The 23,919-nt window shown below is 47.3% G+C and overlaps 2 protein-coding genes across 2 annotated transcripts; one reads left to right on the top strand and one right to left on the bottom strand.

The window, feature by feature from the left end:
• Positions 1-1,782: 1,782 nt before the first annotated feature.
• On the bottom strand, positions 1,783-17,505 carry LOC131264847 (collagen alpha-1(IX) chain-like). Its single transcript, XM_058267114.1, has 10 exons — positions 17,460-17,505; positions 17,171-17,395; positions 14,692-14,779; positions 4,432-4,475; positions 3,931-4,358; positions 3,487-3,861; positions 3,343-3,414; positions 2,945-3,283; positions 1,981-2,875; positions 1,783-1,907 (listed from the first exon to the last, which is right to left on the bottom strand). The coding sequence occupies exons 1-10, from the start codon at positions 17,503-17,505 to the stop codon at positions 1,783-1,785; spliced, it is 2,637 nt and encodes an 878-aa protein (XP_058123097.1).
• Positions 17,506-18,062: 557 nt separating this feature from the next.
• LOC131263886 (cuticle protein 16.5-like) lies at positions 18,063-18,860 on the top strand. Its single transcript, XM_058266165.1, has 3 exons — positions 18,063-18,074; positions 18,286-18,561; positions 18,705-18,860. Exons 1-3 carry the CDS (start codon positions 18,063-18,065, stop codon positions 18,858-18,860), a joined length of 444 nt encoding a protein of 147 aa, XP_058122148.1.
• The last annotated feature ends 5,059 nt before the right edge of the window (positions 18,861-23,919 follow it).

The raw sequence follows: 23,919 nt of genomic DNA, 5'->3' as shown, positions 1-23,919 counted from the left end.
CACAAATCATGCTATGGACATAATGATCATTAATAAATGTGCTAAGGTGATCGATAATTACCCAATAAATTATTTTAATACGTCTGATCGCGTCCACTGTTCTCAAGCCCTTTGAAGGATCACTCTTTTTCAGTCTCATTATGGTAATTAAACAGATACAAATTGTCCCTCGGGTGGGTGGAGGCCAATAAGGGCTGAAGGTTCGTATAAAATCAAACTTTACATTGACTCGAACACCACGACATTCGGCGCGCTTTCGATCGAATTCGCCGTTGCGTGTCGATAATTTTCCCTTCCGTGCCTTCGCCGAACGGTTCGCCCGCACTGGCTAGCCCTTTTTCCTCGCGCTGTTTGACCGTGAAGGTCTAATTTAAAAACTAATTCGAGCCTCGCGAGTGTGTTGTTGTCATTTGAAGGGACTGTCAAAAATGTGCCAACTCATCGTGTAACAATTACGGTCAGCTGATTGGAGAGTCCAATGTCGTGGTAAGCTGGTCAGCCGATTGCCACACCACGTCGCGGACGAAACTTACATCCCTTGAGCGTTTTGTGGAATTACTATTTTGATGAGTTTTCAATAAGATGGTTAGAGCTTAAGAATAAAAACCTTGTTGATCGGAGATGAAGCTGATCACGGAGGCCGCCATTACAGCGAAGACTTCGTTACTACGATAACTTCCGCTGGATCCAAAGGGATGATGATCGTGCATCGGATCAAATGTTTTGTACATTCCGGTGTTCTACCCACCGTCCGACATGGAACCGATCGTGTAAACCGATCTGTCAAAGGGAAGGCCTGATAAATCAAGCCACAAACCAGTCAGTCGCCGTTGGCATCATCGGGTCGATGGCGTGGAAAAGGCAACATAAGAACAAATTACAGCACCGCAGGTTTGCATTGTTGCAAGTGATGCCGCCTCTTGGCGTCCGTAGGTCAAGTCTTGGCACTCAGCTGAGGTGTAACCGTTGGATGAAGAGGCAAACATGAAACGTGCAACCGACTGACCATGTGAGAATCATAAGTTCAGCCTATACCTTTTTTGCTGCCGAGACATGCCAGACGAAAAACAACCCGACAGATGTGGGGAGCGTGGGATGGGGCGGGGAATTCAGGTCCCGCTGCACTTTTGCTCTCCATTTCAACAACCTCAACCTGCCCTTCCAACCCAACATGGAGCCCTGGAGGAGGTTGCCCTTTTCAAAATGTTGTAGTGGTGTATTTGTGTGTCTCACATTTCGATTATTATAAGTCCTCGATTGAACATAAATTGATTTTTTAACCCCTTTTTGTAGGTCACAGGAATACGTCCATGTTGGTTCAACGTATCGATTGGGTTGATGAAGTTAAATTTTATCGTTTGTTTTTCCAACAACACCGTCGTTCATAGCCATCGTTACTCGTTCCAGCCATACTGGCATCTCGGAGGGAGTCTTTCTTGTTCCAGTAGCATTGCAGAGTCAGACCTTCGTGGTCAAAAACAATTTCCTGCTTTTATGCGTCCCCAGACACCCACGATGGCGTAGGTTGGAAGCTTGGAGCGCACGGATATTAATAGCGTAGCCACCACAGATAATGAGTGGTAATTTGCAGGTCGTTCTTAACTGGCGTTACTACGACAATGACCCTCGCTGCCAGCATCCTGCTTGAGCCATGGTCACGGAATTTACGCGGGTTTCGGCGTTATAAGAAAGCTCATACATTGAAATGCTAGAGGAATTTATTTTGGTTTTACTGTGTGTTGGTTTGACTGACTGCGGTCAACCACCGTTTGTGGCAGCTTGTTAGTAGTTTGGCCCTTTGGTTTGTTGGTTGGCCCGGAAGTTCTGTGCCGCCGCCGCTGCTGCCATGTAGCAGTCGTTGGGGCAGACTCCCGGCACTCCCGGTGCACCTCGAACTCCCGGGTGGCCTGTGAAGAGAGTAAGGGAGAAAAAGCGATGTGATAAGGGACTATCTGTTAAGGAAAGGAGAAAGATACTTACCCGCCTTGCCCGGTTCGCCGCGATCTCCGGGACGGCCTTGTGGACCGATGATGGTATCTCCCGGAGGTCCAACGGGTCCCACAAATCCCGGTGGTCCGACGATACCGACACCATCCCTTCCATTTTCTCCAGGTAGACCCGGCTCGCCTCGTTCACCAGCTGGACCTGCGACTCCTGGTGCCCCCGGTTCACCCGGTAGGCCACGATCTCCGGTAAATCCTTGGTACCCACGCTCACCCTTCTCTCCCGGGCGACCAGGTGTACCCGGTTTTCCCGGTTTAGAAACTCCCGGAGGTCCCGGAGGTCCCATTAGACCCTCCGTTAGCTCGACGATGTGATCCCGCAGCACTAACCGACAGATGTCGCTAACTTCCGCCTCGGTATAGCTACGTCCGGGGACACCAGGAACTCCAGGAGGTCCCGCCTGTCCCGGCAGTCCGGCAATGCCCTGAGGTCCTGGGGCTCCATCGACGCCCGGTGGTCCGGGTACACCGGGTGCACCTTCGGGACCTCGCAAACCTCCAGCACCGCGCTCTCCAGGAACTCCGGTGTAACCCGTTGGCCCACGATGGCCATAGGACATGAAGTTTTCCAAGTATCGTCCACCACCTCCACCACCAGTTGAACCTTCGCCAGGTGGTCCAGGAGGTCCAGGAAGGCCGGGTGCGCCTGGAATGCCCGGAAGTCCCTGCACTCCCGGTACACCTCTGCTGCCACCATCTCCCTTTTCACCCTTCGAGCCATCGGTGCCCGGAAGTCCGGGAAGTCCCGGAGGTCCCGCCACACTTCCACTCGATCTAGTCTCACCGGGTTCTCCTTTAGGTCCTCTTGGTCCCGGTTCTCCAGGAAGGCCAATACCAGGTAAACCTTTCAGTCCCGGCAACCCGGGTGGACCCTAAAAAGTTCAACAGAAGGCATTACGCAATCGAACAAGGTGGTTCTACTGCAGCGATCTTTTATTTACCACTGGACCCATTGCTCCTCTCGCTCCAGGACGTCCTTCAGCACCTGGTAACCCTGGGGGGCCAACTGGTCCCGGCAGTCCGGCAAGCGACTGTCCATCACGTCCCGGTGCTCCCGTTTCACCTCTCTCACCCCTCAGCCCAGCTGCTCCTGGAGGTCCGGGAAGACCTCTTGGACCGACTGGACCGGCGACGGCTGCTCCGGCGACTGCCGCCACACCCGGTTCTCCCTTTTCTCCCTTCAGCCCGGCGGCTCCAAAACCGATCTCCCCTTTTTCGCCCTTCTGTCCGACACCCGGAACGCCAGGAGGTCCTTCCAATCCACGTGGTCCAGGTGGCCCCTAAGTACATCGATCGGTCAGTAATGGTTACCTACACCAAGATTTTGCGAGATTATTACCCGTCGACCAAATGCACCCACTTCACCCTTCAGTCCCGGCAATCCTGGTTGTCCAGCTGGCCCGGGGGGACCCTAGAAGATTCCAAAATTCATATCCTTCATTGTTGCATAGGAATACACGAAAGGATAAACATTCGCTCTCACTTCGGTTCCATTGTAGCCAGGTGGGCAGACGGCTTGACAGTCGGGCTTCGGTGTCGGTCCCTCCGGAAGGTTGGCTGTCAATGATGCCACGTCATAGACGGGCAGCTCGTCACAGTTGCCTCGGGCCGGACGCGTTGGATCGCAATTCATCACCATCCACTGCAGGTCGATCACGGGCGATTCCGGCTCGAAGACGGATGTTTCTGCGAACCGAGATACCGACACATAGCCATCGGTGATGTCGAATCGATCCCTCGGCTCCAGCGGTACGTTCAGGTGTCCCTCCGTATCTCGCACCGGTCGACAATCGACCCAAAGATTCAGATAATCATTGGTCACTCCCAGCATGATCTTGTGCCATTTGTGATCGAACAGCTTTAAAACAAAAAGAATGTTTGTATATCCTCGTGGACTTGGAGTGAGTAGTTCCGTGTCAGAACTTACCGACGTATGATGGTACTCCACAATCTGCTGCTCACCCTCCGTGCCGGGCAGGCCAATCTGCAAGATTTGCCGTCCCGGATTGAGCGTGATGGCCAGTTGGCTCTCCTGCACCTCGTTCGTAACTTCGAATAGATGCCAGGACGAATCACCCTCGTCCTCGATGCGATAAGTGCACTCGAACGAAAACTGATGCGGAAGGCCCAGCGGGAACGCCTCGATCGAACGCATCGTCAGGTTGGCTTCCTTCTCGAACCGATACGCCCGTTGGTACTCGTTGGTGCCTTGCAGCCAGTGGATGTACTTGCTGCTTGCCTCGAACTGGTCAAGGCGAAACTCGCGGATTAGATCGAACGAACGAAGGTCTACATCGCCCGGCCGCCAGCGTCCACACGGTCCATCCTCGTAATCCAATTCCTCTGATGCTTCCTCTGGGGCAAAGTTGGAGATTCGGGAGTTCACGAATTATTCGCTTATATCCTGTTTTCTAACTATACCTCTTACCTGATGTTACAAGGCTTATCAAACATATCGCTAACACAAATAATCTATTGGTAAAGTGTAAATAGGAGGTATAGGAATTGAGTTTCATCTGCTTTAGGAGATTCTATGCACTAGAATCGCTTTTTTCGCAACAGATTTTACTATTTTGGCTTTCCTATGACTAATAGATTCTATTATTAACTCAGCCTCGACAAACGCACCCTTTGGTATGAAATAGAAACATTGTTACAGTCGACACAGGACAGGACACTTTTCACACACTAAAATCAGGGTTCCAACTATTTCACTGTCATGCTGTATGTAGAAACTATTCTCCGCTTGGCTATCAAACACAGAACGGAACACACACTGGGCAGACCGTGACCCGTACTGGGCGAATTCTAACACCATACTGCTCGGCGATCGGCTCCACCGACCAGTGCTCATCTCTGACATTGAACTCAAAGTGGAGAAAATAAATGTTTTCACCATATGTAGATCGTCCGTCCGTCCGGAGCTCTCATATAGCACCCAGAAAATCTCTTATGCAAAAGCTGGTAGTTGGTATCCACTATCTCTCTTTCACACAAGCGGCCTGCGAGTGGAACGTAATCTCTGCTAAAACAGTTTAGTCGCCTAAAACATAAATTAACGTCTATGACAAATGTGGCTAGCTGCCCGGCCAATCTGTTCACCATATGGCAGATCTGATCGGAAGGCTGAAGTCGGCGGAGATGGCAAAGATGTTCTTAGAAATTGGGTCGATATGTAGAAGACGCTTTGGATGAACATTTCAACTGTCAAAGAACAAAGCGTTCTTTTGTCTTACATCTTTCGAATGGATAACACCTAGAGAGGCGTTAAAATTTGCCTTTTCCACCAACATTAGTTCCACTAGCATTAGAAAACCTTTTCAATTATACGTCATTAAACCGACAAAAATCACCGCTTGTCTATCGCATGTCTGCACGGTTTACTTCAGAATGTTCAAACCCGTAACAAGGTACGGACAAGCCGGTATTTATAAGAAAACCCTTTCTTTCTCGCGTATGTCGCATAGCGTTTGCATAAATGGTATCGATAAATTTACCATACCAATCAGCACATACACACACACATACACTTGCGCTATGCCCCGCGGAGATCGCCGGTTCGCGGAGGTCGCCGGTGTTTTCATAAGACCTTTGCGACGTCGTGGTCAGCATAGTTACTCGACGCAACGTCCCGGCGAAGGTCTCTCGCTCTCTCCCTCTCGAGGGGTCCATTGAATTATGTCGCAAAGTGTGCAGCAGCGCATGTTCTAGCAACTCTTGCGTTTGGGTGTAAAGAATTGCAATTTTTCACCCATTCGACAAGCCGGGCCGTAGTGAAAGAAAGGGACTTGAACCGGCGAAGGGCTAACATATCGATCGCTACGCCCCGAGTTCCTCCGCGAGACGATGATAATGCAAATCGAACAAGTTCTCGCGAGCCATCGGCCGGCATGGCGTCGTCGTGTTGGCCACGCGCTAGAAATGCCAGCGTTCGAACGCAGTGAGACTATTAATCAATTTTATGGTGTTCTCGTAAAATGTTATGAAACATTGGCGTCGCGTTGGCTGAGTCGATTGTGATCACCGCGCGCGCGCGCCTTTGAACCAGTTTCGATGGTCAGAATACTTGAATCTCCCTAACAGACGGACGGTCGAGTTTTTCGCCACGCTTTGTAGCTGCGGCTCGAGCCGAGAATATGATTTATCATCTTATGAGCGCACCACTTTGAGAACTTCCTCTCGGTCGCCCTCCAGAACTCCAGGCCGAGTGAATTGCGTAATTAAGCCAGGCCGGCCACGAGCTGTTTGTTTCAATTCAACCCAAACCGATACCGTTGCCTTTAGCTAGAAGGTTCAGAACTCAGTGACCACAATGTTTGCGTTTGTTCTTGTCCCACGAACCTAACGCAAAAATGGGTCCCCTTTTTGATAAGCATCGCATGGCACACGATCAAAAGATCATTTTTCTTTCCTAGAGACCGTTCCCCAGAAGAATTAGGAACCATTTATCACACGCACCTAAAATGGGATCTCTCCTTAGTTGGGTGTGTTTTGCTTTTCACCGAGAGGCTTTGCTGAAATGTTCTTATCGTATCGTGACACTTCCATACTTAGCAGCGTCGCTATTAACCATTCGCGTCAATCTGAGAAAAAACGCAATTGATTGTTAAGCTGGGGATAGACGGATGCAATATTTCACTGCAATGAAATAAAGTTTGACATTGCTACCAAAACTGACAGTGAATGCAATATTTCGATGCTTAACCATCTCGTTTGGATCTTTGCAATATTGCTATGAAATACGCATAGCAATATTGCAATGACTGTCATTTTAGGTAGAAATGTCAAATTTTATTTCATTGCATTGAAATATTGCATCCGTCTATCCGCAGCTTTACACTCTATAAAGTATCAGGGTCTAATTGACGCTCGTGCAACGTCAGCTAATTACTGACGTTAACAATCGGCCACTTTGTCAGGGGGAAGGGTTTTTAGTACATTTCTAGTACCGACAGAAGAAAAACAAATACAGTAGGTTCCCGCTATACTCGATATACGCGAATTCGCAATAGGCTTTTTTTTGCAAATGACAGCTTATAGCGTTTACCGTTGTTGCTTTAATTCTGATTAGTCAATTTGGTATTGTTTTGGTAGAATGAAGTTTTTAATACGCAGTTTTAAACAGCCGTTTAAAGGCCGTGACTGCAACGACCTAAATTACATACGGCCTGAATCAATACACGTTGGTTCTTGTTTCATTAAGCTGTATGATATTGAAGCGATTAATATGGCATCAAATATCAAAAGTAGTCGAAAGAAGTATACTATATTACACAAAAGATAGAAATAGAAAAGATGTTCGAGCAAGGAAAGAGTTATGTATCAATAGCCCGGCAAATAAAACGACCATAATTAACAGTGTGGACCATTATCCAAAGCAAAGATAATCTACAGAACACTGACAAAAGAGTATGGGCGCTCGGAAACGTAATGAGAACAAATGGAAGACTTATTAGTGATTTGGATAGAAGATATGTTAAATAAGCGGTTTCCTCTGAGTTCTCAACATTTCAATATGAAGTATGAACTTAAACCTACGAACCAAGTATTTAAAACCCTTCCAAAATTGGTCAAAGAAATGCAAGTTGTGTGCAAAATGCTAGTCTGGATTCACAATGTTTGTCTCCGATGGGTAACACAAGGATCACTCGTAAGAGATAGTACTGAGTAGTGACGTGAAGACAGGGAAAGAAACAAAACGGTGTAAGGGAAAGGCCGTTTGCTGAATCACTTCTTTCGAGCTCGATCGGTTCCAATTTCTGTGCCCAACCCTGCGCTCTCGGAGGCGAAGTGAGGGAGTCGGCCGGGGTGCACGCATTGGCGTTGCATCTGAGCCGGCCCGAAGGGGTTCCGATCGGTTTAATGCAATATGTTGCAATTTACGGTGATTAAGTTCATAATAAAGTCGGTCTGCCCTGGTCCAGTCCACGGTCCGTCCAGCTGTCGGCGAGTACGTTCGTCGTGGGGTCGATCCGATCGGATCGGAGTTCGCTAGACAGTTGGCTGAACCGCAACTCGATACGCTGAAGAGCGGGATTCTGGTGCACCGTGGCCTGCGCCAGCATGCCCACCGGTCTTTTGGTGCTGCCTGCAAAACAACCGAAACAAAACGTTACCATTAGGATTTAATTCAGCGACCGCGTGGTCACATGATTGGTGGGCGATCTGTCGGGACGCGACAGGCCAACGATTTGCACTCAGGTGTCACGGATCGAATGCAAATTGACCTTCCCTGAACACACAGAGGTCATCGATCGTGATGTTCGGCTGATTTTTCGATTTTTTATGTTTTCTCCATTGAACTGAACGTGGACATGTTTACTTGGACCGCGAAAGATCAATACGTGCATGATTTAAATGACATTTTAGCTACCTTTGGGAGTAATTTACATTGTGTTAGATGATTTTCAAAATTGATTGCTTAATTTAAATATAAATTAGGATGAATCTAGGCTGGCTTATTTTCCTAGTCCTTTTAATTAGTTCATCAGTACAAGTAAAGTTTCTTATCTTTCCATCCAGTGTGTTTGATTACTACCTGGTCACCTTTTTGTGATGTAAATAATGTTTTAGAAATAATCATTTGGTCAACATTAACAATAATATGTTCAGTAACATTAAAATCACAAAATGTGTATGGGGCCAATTGTCATAGTCGAGTTGAGTTTCTTTTTGCCCGACAGAGATGCGGCTGTGAAAAATGTGTAAAATTTGTAAAATTTATCGAATACGGTTTTTTTGCTATTTTGTGGTAAGATTAAAATTAAAAATAAATCCCAATTAGACAAACGCAAAATGTAAGGTAACTCAAAGAAGTTATTTTTACATTCAAACATGTATAAACAATTATCCTGCATTTAATTTTCAACTTATTATTCATAAAAAATGATTTTAATCATCGCTAAAAACTTATGGGTTTTAGTATGGATTTATGGATTTGTTTTTACCCGTTTTTTTTTAAATTCGAACAATTTCTTCTTTCATTTTGAAGCATTAAAATTATTTTGAAGGATCTGCGAGCAAAATGATTTGCTATAAAAAAAAATGTAACACGATCCGGATTAAGTGACAATTTCTTTAACTAACCGATATGCGCTCTTGTTCAAATGTAACGAACCAATTGTCGATTGTGGTAAAAAATGGTAACGCAGCCCACACAGTGGCCCCTCCGATGGGTGAACGTAGGCTTTCACGAATTGATTAGGTGCGTACACACTCTGGCAAATGCGTACGCAATTGAGGACTTATCCGATATCTACCGGGCTGACCGGTAGCGTGCTTCGTCCAATCGAAGGTGACATTCACGACGCACATGGCCGCTGAATGTTAGTGCACGGGCAGGAAGCGATTATGATTGAAGTAGCTTGGTTGCGTTTACCTTTTTGTTCAATATAACCATACGTGGACCATCGGCTTTTGCTGGCAAAAATGGGGATGGTGTGGCGTGGGAAACTTTGTAACTTTGGCGTACGTGATCTCGGTGCGTTAAAGGATCGTAAAAGCGAGGGCCACCTGCAAGTCCGTAGCCAGAAAACGCCTCGATAGACGACGACTTTCCGGAGCGAGATGCAATTAACCGGTGCAAGGACTAGCTGTGTGTCGAACTTTGTCGGATCGAAGATCGATCGGTCACGCAAATTCTACCGCCCCAGCCCTTTGCGCCCAGTTTTTCCACACGAGCCACCCGAGCGCATGTTTCGCTACATCGGATACATGCACCTTGCATGTGGCCTGCATCTCACACGCCTGTCTTCGAAGGTGTTCGCTGTTGGAGATTCAAGTTGAGCGTCCGAAAAAAAAACGAACCGAACCGATCCCTCTTCACGCTTCGTTAGACGTATAATTATTTAATCAGCATCAAAATAGGAAAATTGTCGATAATTGCTACCATACGCTACCGGTTGTTCGTTTGGCCGGGGTTTGTTGAATGTAATATGGAAAACACCCAGCTTAAAAAATCAACCCCCAAACCTACGCCATGGCTGATGCCTTTCCTGCGGCCAAATCCGACCGACGTGATGGATTTTAGTGCGCCGGGTGTATTTATTTGTCGTTCGAGGAATTGTAATTCTCTAACCCTCGATCCGGTGGGTAGGGAAGCAATTCACACACGTGCCGTAACGAGCGAGGTATAATTTGGAATCGGAATGCCGAACCGCACCGCATTGGAATGAAAATAAAATTGTCTCAAGGACGGAGGACGATGCTGCTGTACTAAACGAACCGTGACGCATTCACCCGCGTGCTCGGTGTGTCTGTCTGCCTGTCTGTCTGTGCAGGAATGTCTTCCCCGAAGCCATCCTACGAATCGTGGTCATCATGTGCATTTGCCTCCAATGGAAGTTCGTGTTCGAAGACACTCTATTCGGTGGCTTCTGGTTTGTCCAGTTTTTTTTTTAGCGGTGGTTGCTTTCGCAATCCATTGTCTATCCCTGTAGGACGGAGCCTTTTCCGTTGGCCACGACAACGACAACCCATTGCATATCCTCCTTCATTACTCGCTTCCTCACTCTCGCTCCCTAGCTAAAGTGTCGCAAAACATTATTCACAAAACAGTTCGTTTCCATTTGTGTTACTTTTTCGTTTGGCTTCGCTTACCGGCGGACAGCACGGCAGGCTTCTGCCACGACGAACGGTTGCATCAGGGTTGTCTTGTGCTCCGGGCGTGTTAACAGCGGCTCGTGCACTGCTTAGCCAAATGGCCCCACAATGTGTCATTATTTTAAGTGAACTTATAGATGTCTTTATTGCATGCAACTGGGCCGAAAGTATTGTGAGATCGGTTCATTGTCAAATCCCCGCCAGATTGGGAGGGTTAAAAGGGAAGGGAAGGGAAAGAAAGAAACCCCTATCCCCGCCAAAAATGATACATCTGTAGCGGTACATCGACCGAGGACATCTTTGAAAAGCACGGGCGGCTTGTCTTAAATCTGCCACTGTTCTTCTCTGCTGCTGATTGATCGCGTCGCCATTTTTTCTCATTTGGAAAGAGTCTATGATTAAGAGGGCAATTTCCAGGGCTCGGGGAAATTTATTCCCGAAGCTTTTCGGTGCAACAGATTCACCTGACATTTGATTATGGCCATTTTTCATTCATACCACTTCTGGAAAGTGTGCAAAAACAAGCTTGACCGCCACGTTTACGTACCTTGCAAACAAAAGCAACTCATAGCAGGGTAATCTTACACCTACATTTTATCAGATTACGTTAAAGGACGACAGTGAAGACAAGGTTGTCGGACGGTACGGTTTGTTCGCAACTAGACCAGTGCTTTCATTTTACGGTTCAAGGAATCGTTTGGGGGTGAAAAAAGTTGATCTGACATTTTGCAGCGGAAAGTATTATAAATAAGGATTTACCGGTGGAGACCGCTTTTGAAATCCTATTCAGTGGGTTGTTCTACGTGACATTAAACATCAATAAAACACTTGGAGCGAACGTTATAATGGAACAAGCACGAACACTCTTCGATCGACATTTTACATCGAAACTGTTCAGTGGAAGAATAAAAGTTCAACGCGAACTACCATCGAACAATTTGTTTTCGTTCCCGAAAGTAAAAAAAAACGCAAATCCTTCTGCTCTCAAGAACGTTTCGCGAATGTGACTACTTTCGGCCATTGATTTATAGGCTCCCGGTGTGCTCTATTTCGTTCGTACCGCTGACATTTCGTGTGTTCGATGCGTTCGTCGCTTTATCGCCGGATGAAGTCTTTCGTCGCTGCAAACGCCCGATCACGGCGTGAAACCCAAAACAGCGTAAATCAACTTGACCCATATTCGCTCCCCTCGGTGAGCCACGGCTCTCACGGGTCGCTACGGTTGCCAGTAGTAGCTCCGTATTACAAGCGGCCACTTCTCATCTGTATCAATTAAAGCCGACTTATTTATCGCATTGTCAGCGGCCGGACGGTTTGCCCACGGGGGTAGTGTTGGTAGAGAAACATTGTCCCTGCATAATTGCTTCCAGTGCACCGGGCTCCACCTGAGTCCACCGAGGGTTTCCACTCGGTCCGTCTAATGTCTTTTTCAAGCGACTGGGTCGAGTTTGTCTGATTGCGTAATAGGGACCCGAGAGGAGACGGCAGCGAACTCCATTCTAGAGTGCGCAATTGAATACGTAGAAATGCCAACACCTTGCCGACTCGCTGAGGGGTTGGTTTGTGGTCGCGCTTGTAACGCTGTAGCACGTCCTGCTGGCTTACAGTTTCAGACCAACACGCCGACCCGACGACGGTCGATTTCGTGCGTCTCCGATAACCCAACGTGTCGAAGCACGCGAACTCTGCCTCCTCAGAAATTTTAAAGTGTCGGAAAAAATAGCGAGCACTCTCTCTCTTTCTCGCCCGCACACACACATAAACACACGAATAAACGCAGGCTTTCGAAAATATGGCGACGAATGTGCATCGTGCAGCGCCTGCTGCGTGCTGATTTATTTCTCTTCTACAACGTCCGCCAGTATTCGAGCACCTCACACTGCTCGACTAAGCTTGACCGCGTGTGACTTTCCTTTTGTCCGTACAGCCCGGAAGGGGGACGTAAGGCGGGGATGTTTTCCTCCCCGGTTCGGCCAGAGGGACAAAAAGCGGTTTGCCCTACTGACCGACCAGTCCGACCGACCTGTCGCCTGCATCTATATCAGAGCCTAACGGGAGGGAAGCCCTTTTGCTTTCATTACACGACCCGATTGCAATCGACTCTTCGTGGTGGAGCTGGAAAAAATAAATAAATATAAACTGCATTACATTCGACCACCGCGAGCCCCAAGTGGCCGTATCAAATCGATCGAGCAACAGCTGACCAGGACGTGTTTTCTCGGCAACTTGTGCCATGACAGCGAGTCGATTAGCTTTCGGTAGAAAGAGGTGGGGAGAGGGAGTACGGCCGATGGACTCTGGCAGGTTGAATAGTTTTCACTTTATCACATTAATTATCCGTCCATTGGAGCGTCGTTCGGTGTAAGCGGGGAGTCCCTTTTTCGGACGCTTTAGGTGCAGCATTGGAAATGCGAAAACCCCTCCATTATCCAATCACCGAACCCGCCGGCCCGGTTGTGATTACTTAAATGAGTTATTTCGATAATGCAACTAAACAGTCTAATGATCGTTCTGCCTTCTTGAGGAAAACTCGAACCGAGGGATTTGACTGGCAGAGTGGAAAGCGAGCTGGAGTGATCATGCTTTGATGGACATCTGATCCGTCGAGACGATTGCACCGCTGAGGGTTGCAATTGCAATTGCCAACAGCCGTGGCGTTGGGTAAATAAATCGCTTGCTTGGGGTTGATTAAATTACAGATCAGTAAACACTTTCCTTTTCTTTATTATATAAAATATAAATGATCTTTTTAAAAACTACAACCAGTTTACATCTCTCCATCGAGCCTTTGTGATCTATTAGGTTCTGCCCTTCATAAATGCGTTTATTACCGACCGGTTGAGCGATGATTTAATCGATCGCTTGTATATCGATCACCTGAGCAAATACGATCGGTTGACCGAACGGAAAAAGTACCCTTTCTGTGCGCCCTTCACCGGATCCTTCCCGAGCACTTATTGAGCAGCTCATAATCACCTGATTTGACTTTGGCTGGCTGGGTTGTGTCACTCGGTACCACCACCAAGAGAATGGATGCAATTAATTCCACCACTAAACTGCTTCCCATCGGTCGACAATGATTTCTAATTTGTAGTACCGCAGCGCACACGCACCACAGTCCGATTGCAAGCCGATCGATCCGAGCCGATTGAGCCATGAAGCTGTGAAGCACGCTGTGATTGTGGGGTACGCTCGACGACGATAAAGATCGCGACCGATCGATGGACCGACGAGGTGGAGAACTGTTCGGATTCTAACAGCCACGAGAAACATTCGAATCGGTCGTTCGATGAAGGTGCTAAACCTTGGCATCGGATTGATTGTTTCTTAGATTAGAGTAAATGTTGAGCAGGATCTGCAAAATACCTTTGGGCGATTTTTTTATCACCTACTTCAGATCGGATTACCTATTCACTGCAAAAAAGGATGTTTATTGTGAATGGGCTGTTATGCAAATTTAAGTGCAGATTGTTTTGTTTATTGTTTCTCGAACAACGACTATTTATCAAATATTTTCGTTTGCAAACTTCAGTAGTTCAGTACTACCTAAATTTAGCTGAGTTACTCTATAAATACACTCCTTTCACATCAACCACTGATTCTTCTTGGGAACATGATATTAGGGTAGAATGATTTAAACATTTAACAATGTCTTCAATATTCACATTGTTGGCTTTCAATTCTCAGAGTCCAACATTTTCCATTTTTATTATTGAAGTAGACAATTGAAAAAAAAAAGGTATATAAATTGAAACATGAGTTCAAAAAGAGTTTAGTATTCGTTTCATGTTTTAACTCAAAATTCTTGTTGTCAAAAGCGGACTTCTATCCGTCAAATATGTTTTCCCGTTATCTTAAGCCCCTTAACGATGTCCAATAACATTTAATGAAGACTAACTAAAAGACAAGTTATTGGCGGTTTAAAAAACACAGAGACAGGCAATATGGTCACCACGCTCAATTTAACAACCCCATTCAGCTTACGTTCATTTCCGGAGGGTGATTTGGAGCGTTCTAAAGTAAACTTTTACGACCCTCTAACAAGCAGGCAGCTCTTGGTGGTCGTAATCAGGAACTAGCATCTTACTTCAGCACAGTTCCCGGTAGCTCGGTTCGATCATCCGGGTCCCACTCCCGGACCTGCGGACCAAGAATGGGGCAATAATTGAGTTTCGCTATGATGCGATAGAACAATGTTGGACAATGTTGCTTTTGCAGACTGTACCGACAGACGGTCACCGGTGCTCGGTCCGTCCGCGACCTTCGTTGACATTGAAATCATAAATCAGTTGCGCGATTTTATGGTTCCAGCGGCAACCCCCTTCGTCTCCACCCCGCGTCAAGGCTTTTGCTCTGTTTTATGGTGCATATGGATCACCCTTGGCCGGTTGATCCAAACAACACACACATACACACGTATCCCCCTGGCTCGATCGATGATCTGATTCCGCTTTCGTGTCCGACCAAAGCCGATCACCACTTGGTGCACACCTGGTGCATAATTGTTGATGCAAATTGTCCGCTGTGACCTGCGCCGTGATCCGCAGCCAATCCTGGCCGGTGGGCTAGCAACCAACGAGCCCTTCGAGTCGCGAGCGACTTCGAGGTTACCCCGCGGGGCTCTATCCACCTCAACCGGAATCGCAGAATCAATTCGCACAAACAACACTACGAACAACACGACACGGGGAAATCAGTGCGGTGCTGGGGGTGCACTCTCGGTTTCAATGTGGGAATTAATTACACGCGACAACAATCATCCCTTTGCGGTCCTCCTCCCACCCCGAGTCCGGACAAACGGATCGAATGGTGATCAACCCGGTCGTGCTTGATCTTCGTGTGAAAAATCCCCCATTGACTCACACACGAGACGGCTGAGTAGGGGGCCCTTCAGATCAGCCGATCTATCGACTTCGGATACACGGGCTCGCTTGTGCCGCCCAAAGCCCTGCACCCAGCAGCTGCTGCCTACGGTCTTCTGTGTTGCTGCAGGACGACAACAAAATTACACAATCGGCCAATCGAGCTGCAACTCGGGAGGGCGCACACCGGGTGGAGGTTGTGGGTTGTAGGAACGTGGGCCAAGAAGAGCGAGGGAGAAACAAAATCATTCCACGAATTTTTCCAACCCTTTCGCGGTAGCTCGGTCTCAGAAGCGAGATCCTATGCCCCGGATGCTGTTCTCAACGCGGAGTAGAAGAAATCTCAACCAGCTGACTGGACTGCAGTTTTGGCGTGCCTGCTCGAACCGGACTCGTATGGCATCAGGGCGGCATTTTGCGTCTAGTTTTTACTGCAACCGCAGCACAAATGATTCGACGACAGTTTATGGAATTTTCACGTCAACCCGGGGTGGCCGAAGCATCCGTTTAAAGACATCCCGGTGCGCTCGTGATGCGGATGGGGCAATCTACTTAGCTCGAGCGAGCTAGCTGGCATAGTTCCTAACGCTTTCTGTAGATCCACTTCGCGGCGCTCTTGCGCACATTCCACGGATGCATTGATCAGCACAACTGGGAAAGTGTCTTGGGCTTATTTTAAACGCTCTATCGCAGAATTCCTCCAATAATCTGATGTGGAGTTTTGCGCGTTATCTTTTTCCTTGAAACAGCTCGAGAAGGGGAGATTTCAACAGCCGCAAAAAGCGACGAACCTTTGGAGTTCATATTTGGCATCGATACGAAAGATTTAAACAGCCAGCTAAGAGACGAACCTTAATAAAAATGGGTTTAAACGTATTAAAACAACTGTTTGTCTATGGTTCCATTTTTGAAAGGTCGTTAAATGAAATCATGTTATTAGTTACAACCCTGAACTAGTATTACTGTGCTTTATTCCCGAGTGTTGTTGTATAAATTCATATTTGCCATTTAATAAGCAGTCAACTACAATTGTGTTTTTATTAGTAAAAGTATAGAAAAGCATAATTTGCTATGGAAGAAAAAACAGCCCATTTGTTAGAGAAAATTTTCTTCATTTAATTTTGGTTACTCGTAACAATTTAATTAACAAAATTGTTTTTTTATTGCATCGGTGAAAACACCTAATAAAATTAATGACAACTTTGTCCGTCCATAAAATACATCGAACGGGTAATTAGCATCATCAAACGGCGCGACTGAATGCAGACATACGTCCAAACTGCACCCATTTTGCTGCAGTGCGATAATAAGTGCAGTTGCGCTAGGGGACGCTGGATGGTTATTGGAAACTAATGATCGGCTCGGACCGATCGGAGCCACATCGTTGCGGTAAAGTGAGTCATTCGCCCGTGCCCAGCCTTCGTGGCCGTACAGGGATCCATTTATCGCCGACAGCCGTGGGAGCTGGTGCAAAAATGTCAACTCCATCACGACTTCCTCAAAGCCAATTGCAGGGAGCATGCAGAAAGGGTGCTACATGGGCACTTGTAGATTTTTGATGCCTTTTAGCAACGGCAGGCGTACTTTGCAGGATGACAAACGGGATTCACACACACACTGGAACACGGTTTTTGGCAAATGTCAGATCGTTTGAACCCGGCTCTTAAAAAAACACGAGCCACGAGGTGAGAAGAATAATCTCACATGTTGCGATATTCTTCGACGGGTCACTTGCAAGCCCCATTCGGTCGGGATCCTTGTAGTTTTTCTCCGAGTCGAACGTGAACACCTGAATGCGATTGCACATTCCGCCCAGGACGGCGGATGAATGAATCAGCTTCGCCACGCTCGGCAGCGTACTATCCGTGCCACTTAGCCGAGCGTCACTAAGTGAGGTTAAATCAATGGCGGCAATCTCGGGCGACCCCCCTGAGATCGCGTGTAGATCGCCGACAGCGATGGGGAGGGGATCAGCAAAACGGCCACTGCCAACTCTTCGGCGACTTCTTGTTGAACCGCGTCGCTTCCACCACCACCATGCCGGCCACCAGCCGGCGGCTGGTTCGGTTCGGGTTTTTCCTTCTTCTTGCTACCACAGAATGGCTAGCGCGTCGCTTCGGGTCAGGTCAGACCTATCAGAGGAACCCCTCTCCTCGCGGCGCCAGATAGTGTAGCAGAAGGCGAACGCGCCGCAATGTCGGAGACAATCCCTTCGGCAAGAATTGATCCGCTCCGGCTGGCGGAGGGACGCTGTTGCGATCGGATCGGGGTAAACACAACAATCGAAAACATACAGTCGAAGCCGAGGAACACTTTGATAGGTGAGAACCGGCGGTGGAAGCGAGAGAGGGCAACACGGCGGTTCTTGATGTGGCCGTCGGTGCGTCGTCGGCGTCGTCTACGTTCGGTTCTGACTTTTGCTTTCGGCGCTACCCGGGTGAATGGTCGATTTTTCCTACTATAAATAGTCCGGATCGGCAGCCAGAAAAGCATTCCAGCTTCACGCTTCAAAGTGTAACAAAGCTTCTTACAAAGCCTCTTGCTCAACTTTTCGCGTTTTTCGCACCAACAAACCCACAAACCCCAAACACTCAAAATGTTCAAGCTCGTAAGTTCAGAAAAATATAGTTTTCATTAAAACCCTCCTCCAAACACGCACACACAAGTGTACACATCCTTTTAGTGCTAGTGATAGTGAGAAAAAGTGTGTATGTGTGTGTGTGTGTGTGTGAGCGAGTGGGTTCGATCTTGTGTCCTGTGATGTTTCCGTGCTAATGCGCCCTCGGTGTCCTGGTTTTTGTCCATCTCCTCTCCCTCAGGCTGTTCTGCCCCTGTTCTTCGCCGCCGTCTCGGCCGGATACCTCGGTGCCCCGCTGGCCTACTCCGCCCCGGCCTACGCTCACGGAGCGGCATACGCCCACGGTGCATACGCCCATGCCCCGCTGGCCGCCGCCTACCACGCCCCGCTCGCTTACTCCGCCCCGGTTGTGAAGACCGTCGCTGCCCCGGTTGCCTACGCCGCCCCGGCCTACGCTCACGCTCCGCTCGTTAAGGCCGTCGCCCCGGTTGCCACCAGCTACGCCAACACCTACAAGGTAAGAATCGGGTATCCCCAAATATCCCGAATGCGAATTTTCATTCTATTCATCAAAGTTCCCTATGGAAGGGTTCGTCGCTTGATGTTGAAGTCTTTTGAAAAATGTTTTAATAAAACACACTTCTTTGTCTTCCCCCGTAGGTCTCCGTGAAGGCCCCGGTTGCCTACGCCGCCCCGGCCGTCGTGTCGCACGCCCCGGTCGCTTACGCCGCCCCGGCCTACGCCCACCACGCCCCTCTGGCCTACGCCGCCCCGGCCTACGCCGCTCCGGCCTACGCTCACGGATACTACCACTAAGGAGGACGTGCCGGGACTCGCCAGACCGCCACGGGTGATCCAGCAGTGATAATCCCTGCCCGGTGCTAGCTAGCTTCCATCATCGTCGCATCCCTTCCCTCCAACCCGCACAAAACTCAAACCCCGTGCTCTTGCCAATTAGGGTTAGAAACAAACATCAACATTCCGTTGCAGCGGGCGATTTCGATCCGCACACTTCCGCGTCCCTAGCGGAAGCCGGGCGAGATTTGCCACACTTCAGCCAAAACACTCTCGGCAAACAAACGGCGAACAAATCAAACGTCAAACCATCAAACAAACTGAACAAACTGAGTCCAACAGCAACTGTGTACATACGATGTAAATTCACTGTATTTATTACGGAATAAAAATACTACAAAAAATATACCTCAATTGGGTTCCCTTCTTTTCGATCGGCTTACTTCACCCTCTCTTCCGCAACAGGAGCACATCAAGGGTGGAAAAAGTCTTATTCTAGGACTCACACTACCGTTGCACCATCTAACGGGCTGTCGGTGCGATTTTCTCACCACGATTCTGTTCTCGTAACCTTTTCCGTCCGTGACTGGTTCGAAATGTCATCTCCTTGGTGGGGACGGAATGAAAAAGAAACCCTACACCGACCGCCCTTTTTGCCCACACTGCGCAAGGGCGGTGGACATTTTAAGAATCGATTATGCAACCGACACGCCACCGATGCCGCCATAAACACACAGCCCGGTGCGCCATCTGTGCGTGTGTTGTGTAAAGTTTTTGGTGACCGACATTCGCTGCACCGCCCCGAGCGGGTGGTTTGGGTAAGAATTCTAAGAAAATCATTGAACCTCCGGGGTGGAGGAGGGAGGAACGAAGCCTGATTGAAACCGACCCGATCGAGGCGCAGCCCTTCTACGTCGGTGTTCAACTCGCGGGGCTGGTTTTAATTATTGTCTTGGTGCGTCGAACTCTTGCTTTCTTGCTTTTTTTAAAAACCTTTACGGCATGCTGCGGCATGTAGGCTCCTCTCCTGTAGCTCATACTCGGGGTGGCTCTAATTTAATTGATCGTCCCCCGAGCCCCACGTCGTCGGCGCAGCTACGCACGGGCGCATTTCCTAATACATCGCCAACCCCTTCGTATGGTTGACAACTTCTTCGCTTGCACCGAGCTGCCGACCGGCATCGCATGACGAGACACTGGCGCAATCTGCGGTCCCATGCCGAGATCCACTGACGAGTCTTGTGTGCGTCGAGCCGGTCAGCCACCGGATGATGGCATGATTACGATGATCGACGCCTGGTTATTGATCGACGAGCCAACTCAGGACGGGATCATCGCGTCACATTGGGTTGTTGAAAAACTCACGTCGTCGCATTTCTTTAAAATTTCAATTTTAACTAAGATCAATGTTAATTGAGGTGTTGGGCTTGTTTTATCAAATAATAGATATTTATTAGTTCATACTTCCACGTTACGCGTCTACAACTTCAGACGAACCAATTTTGCTGGTCTCACCGATGCGTTCCTTTTTTGTAAACTGGTACCAGAAGAACGTGTCTGTTTATCTATAAGTTACTCAATGGTGAAGTAGATGGTCTCTGCTTCCTTGAGATTATCGAACTTGCGGCTCAACGCAGAAGCTTAAGAGATGGAGCACTAGTCAGGATACCTTATAGAGTGAATGAATTTGGCAGTAGCGATCCACTTATCCAATGTTAGGTTGCATATATGTAATAAGCTAGGGTCTTCCTTTGATTTCCACATGTCTGTATGTATTTCAGTTACGTCAGGTCCTGGGTTTTAGTTTGGCATCTTAACTGAGGAATATATGTATAAGATTACCACTTTAAGTCATTAGTTAGGCTCACAGCCGGACAACTAAAGAAAAAATAATAAATATTACCAACATCATTTTACTCAAATAAGGCATTTCATTACTTACCAACCTTCCGCCTCTTGCGTCTAACTGCTTATATATTTATTGTTTCAACGTTTCGTGCAAGTAGTTTCTTTTAAAATTACTGATTTTTCTAAAATTATTCATTTCGTATGGCCCCGAAATTTCTTTGTATGGACTGGAGAACTCAAGGTAAAAATATTTTTAATTAAATCACATTTATCTTGAAGCGTTTTTACAGCAACCCAATATGTAAGTTTATGCACCGATGCTACGATCCGTTTGATTGGTTTCACTCATCCTCACGCTAGATAACTAAACTAGCTGAATGAAGCGAGGCGTTTCATTTTATTGGATGACAATGCTTTCGGCTCGGACAACTCTGGTTACAATAATGCGGTTACGGGGCCAAGCATGATCGCTTTACAACCTCTTTCACGAGCGATTGACATCCCCAAACCGAAAGCGTTATGAAAGGTGGAGCCAGGTTTTTCTTTTAGCTATCAAACGCGGTAGATCATTAGCTGCAGCCGGCCCTAAGACTCAAACTTTTCGAGCTCCAAATTGATTGCACGTGGCCACCCTTCATCCAGAGTGCGCAACATTGTAGAACGAACGAAAGCGAGCAAATCATTCGCGTTCAATCACAGGCGTTCGGTTCGCGTGCCGTACAGCTTAACTAACCTATATCGGGCTTGCCCTTTTTTCCTCCTGTCGACTTTTTTTGTTGGATGTTTGGTCTTTCCACCGAGAAACTATTTCACAACATGTGTTTGAAGATCGATATCGATTCGACCACTTAGTTTCAATTAAATCCTACGGCTCTGGTTTTCTTCTTGTAATATGCTGTATATGTTCTTCTTGGAAGTAAATCCTCATAAGAAAGGATATTAAGCTTTTTGCAAGAAGCTTCCCAAACTCTATTGCAGAAATGCCTTTCGTTGGGCCTGAAAATTCATTCTGGTGGCAAAATTGTTCCTATCCAATTCAACAAATGGTCGTGCGAATCAAAACGCCAAAGCTCACTCTTTCTTGCACATGCACTGAACATACGCTGGGTTCGCTTCTCAATGGTGCAACCACGTACGCAAACGGTCCGGTATCGAAAAGCCAAATCAATTGGAAGGAAATGCACGAGCAGGGGACGCGCGTTAGGGTGCGTGGAACCAATCGAACTCGTAACTTTTCCGAAACCGTTTCGAAACGCATAAATAAATCGGTCGCCCGTTATCGGTGTCGGTGTTCGGTAGCGAGTTTTATTTCGCTTTCGCCAGTAGGATTAGTGCAGCAGCTAAAGGCTATGTGTGCCATTTTAAAAGGATATTTTTGCAGGCGACCGGGGTTTTCATTCAGCTGTTTTTTGTTTGTTGTAGCTCCCCTCGTGATACGATTACGTCCACGTGGGAGCGCGAACTCGATGGAAGCGAAAGTGAAGCGAACATCGTTTTCCTTTTCGGTCTTTTACTCACCGATGGCCAATCGATGGCAACAGATTCACTCGTGATTAAAAATGCACCACTTGCAGACGTGCCCGGAATAACTCGCCGCAGTATGTCTATATGTTAAATCCCACCGGTAATCGGTTGCCCTCGACGCATGACGAAGTGTTATAAATATTTACGCTTCTTCAGTGCGCTCGGATCGGTGGTTCAGATTTATAACGGACGCGAGCGGATGAAGAAGAGAAGGGACCAAAACTCGATCCACTGTACCATAAAACGAAAAACACCTTAATCGTCACACGGGTCTAAGCGCCATACCAATAGCTCTATCGAATACTTACAGGGGAAGTTGTTGTGGCTTTAGATATGTTCAGTTTTGTTCGTTTTTTGCAAACCAACATAACGGGAACTTTCAATGGCAATGCCTTCCACAGCAGAATAGACTCGTGGATGCCGTTTTCCGTCTGCACATGGACAGCCCAGGTCGACCGAGGGAGGGATGGATCACGCGTCCTTGAAAGAGGCAAAACAACACCGTCCAAACATGCGACTAACAAAACGAACAAACAAAACCCCGATTGTATCCAGCCTCATGCAGCTATCTGCATTTACGGCGCCACCGTAAGCCGTTGCTTTTCAATGCTACGTGCTTATGCTGGGGCCGTATGCAGCGTGCCGCGAAAGAAGCGATCATAAGCGATCGGTATCACTAGCTGACACCTTCCCCACCCGCGGCATAGGGCAATGGAACGGTGGGAAAACGGTTCTGCAAGCCGTGCTTTTTTTTTCCGGGGCGAGGCGAGAGGAAAACGAAACAATTTGTAGATTAATCATTCGTTAACGCATACTTATTTGCATTTGTTAGTTTCCCGAAAAAAGTCCCAAAGCTTATCGGCACTAGCAGATCTTTGCCGCGGCGGTGAATGGTAATTTTCCGCTCGGAAGTTTGTATTGGTTCATTCGAAGGGTCAATGTTTTCTTTAGGGAGTAATTAGAATTAATTGTCGGTTATCATACATTGAAGATTTGACAATCAACATACCTGTTCCATGCATTGTACCATCGTTAGCAGATGTTGGAGAAGAAAAAGTTAATAATATTTTTGTGTTATGATTAATCCAGAATTATTTATGTCCAGAAAAAGGAAAACGTGTTTCTACAAAATATAAAAATCTCCCAAAATTATAAACTTTTTGAAAAAACAAAGAAAAACTCCAGAATTGCTCTAGTAACAAACAACTTTTTAATAAGCTTTTCGCAAATTAAAGGGTTATACTTAATAAAAGGTTCGGATACTAAACACACAAAATTACCCACAATTGGCGATGCTAATAGTTTAGTATCCTGTGACCTACAAGATCACGGCTCAACCGTCAATATTGAAATCGAAATAATGCAATCAAATGGCGCGTGATGAAAAAAGGCAGTGACGGGGCATAAAATGGTAGTTGAAATCTTCCAACCAGCACCGCCCAGCATCGGACGATTGAATCTGCAAGGAAATTGCTCAAGTGAATGAGAAAAATCTATAAAATACCTCCACTTCGCAGGCAATAGAATCTGACGCTGTGTGAATGTGTTCTGCGCGAGCAAATTATACACAGCCGGGGACTAGCGAAGCATTCCAGCGGTAATGGATTTCCGCTCGATGGCGGTTCCGGTGCCGATTGAATGTTCGCAATGGTTGCAATCTAAATGACACACGGACACTGAACAGGTACGTTTGATTCTGATTGCATAT

The sequence above is a fragment of the Anopheles coustani genome, chromosome 2 (genome assembly GCF_943734705.1).
Source record: "Anopheles coustani chromosome 2, idAnoCousDA_361_x.2, whole genome shotgun sequence".
Classification (NCBI taxonomy): domain Eukaryota; kingdom Metazoa; phylum Arthropoda; class Insecta; order Diptera; family Culicidae; genus Anopheles; species Anopheles coustani.
This window is presented reverse-complemented; position numbering and strand designations above follow the sequence as displayed.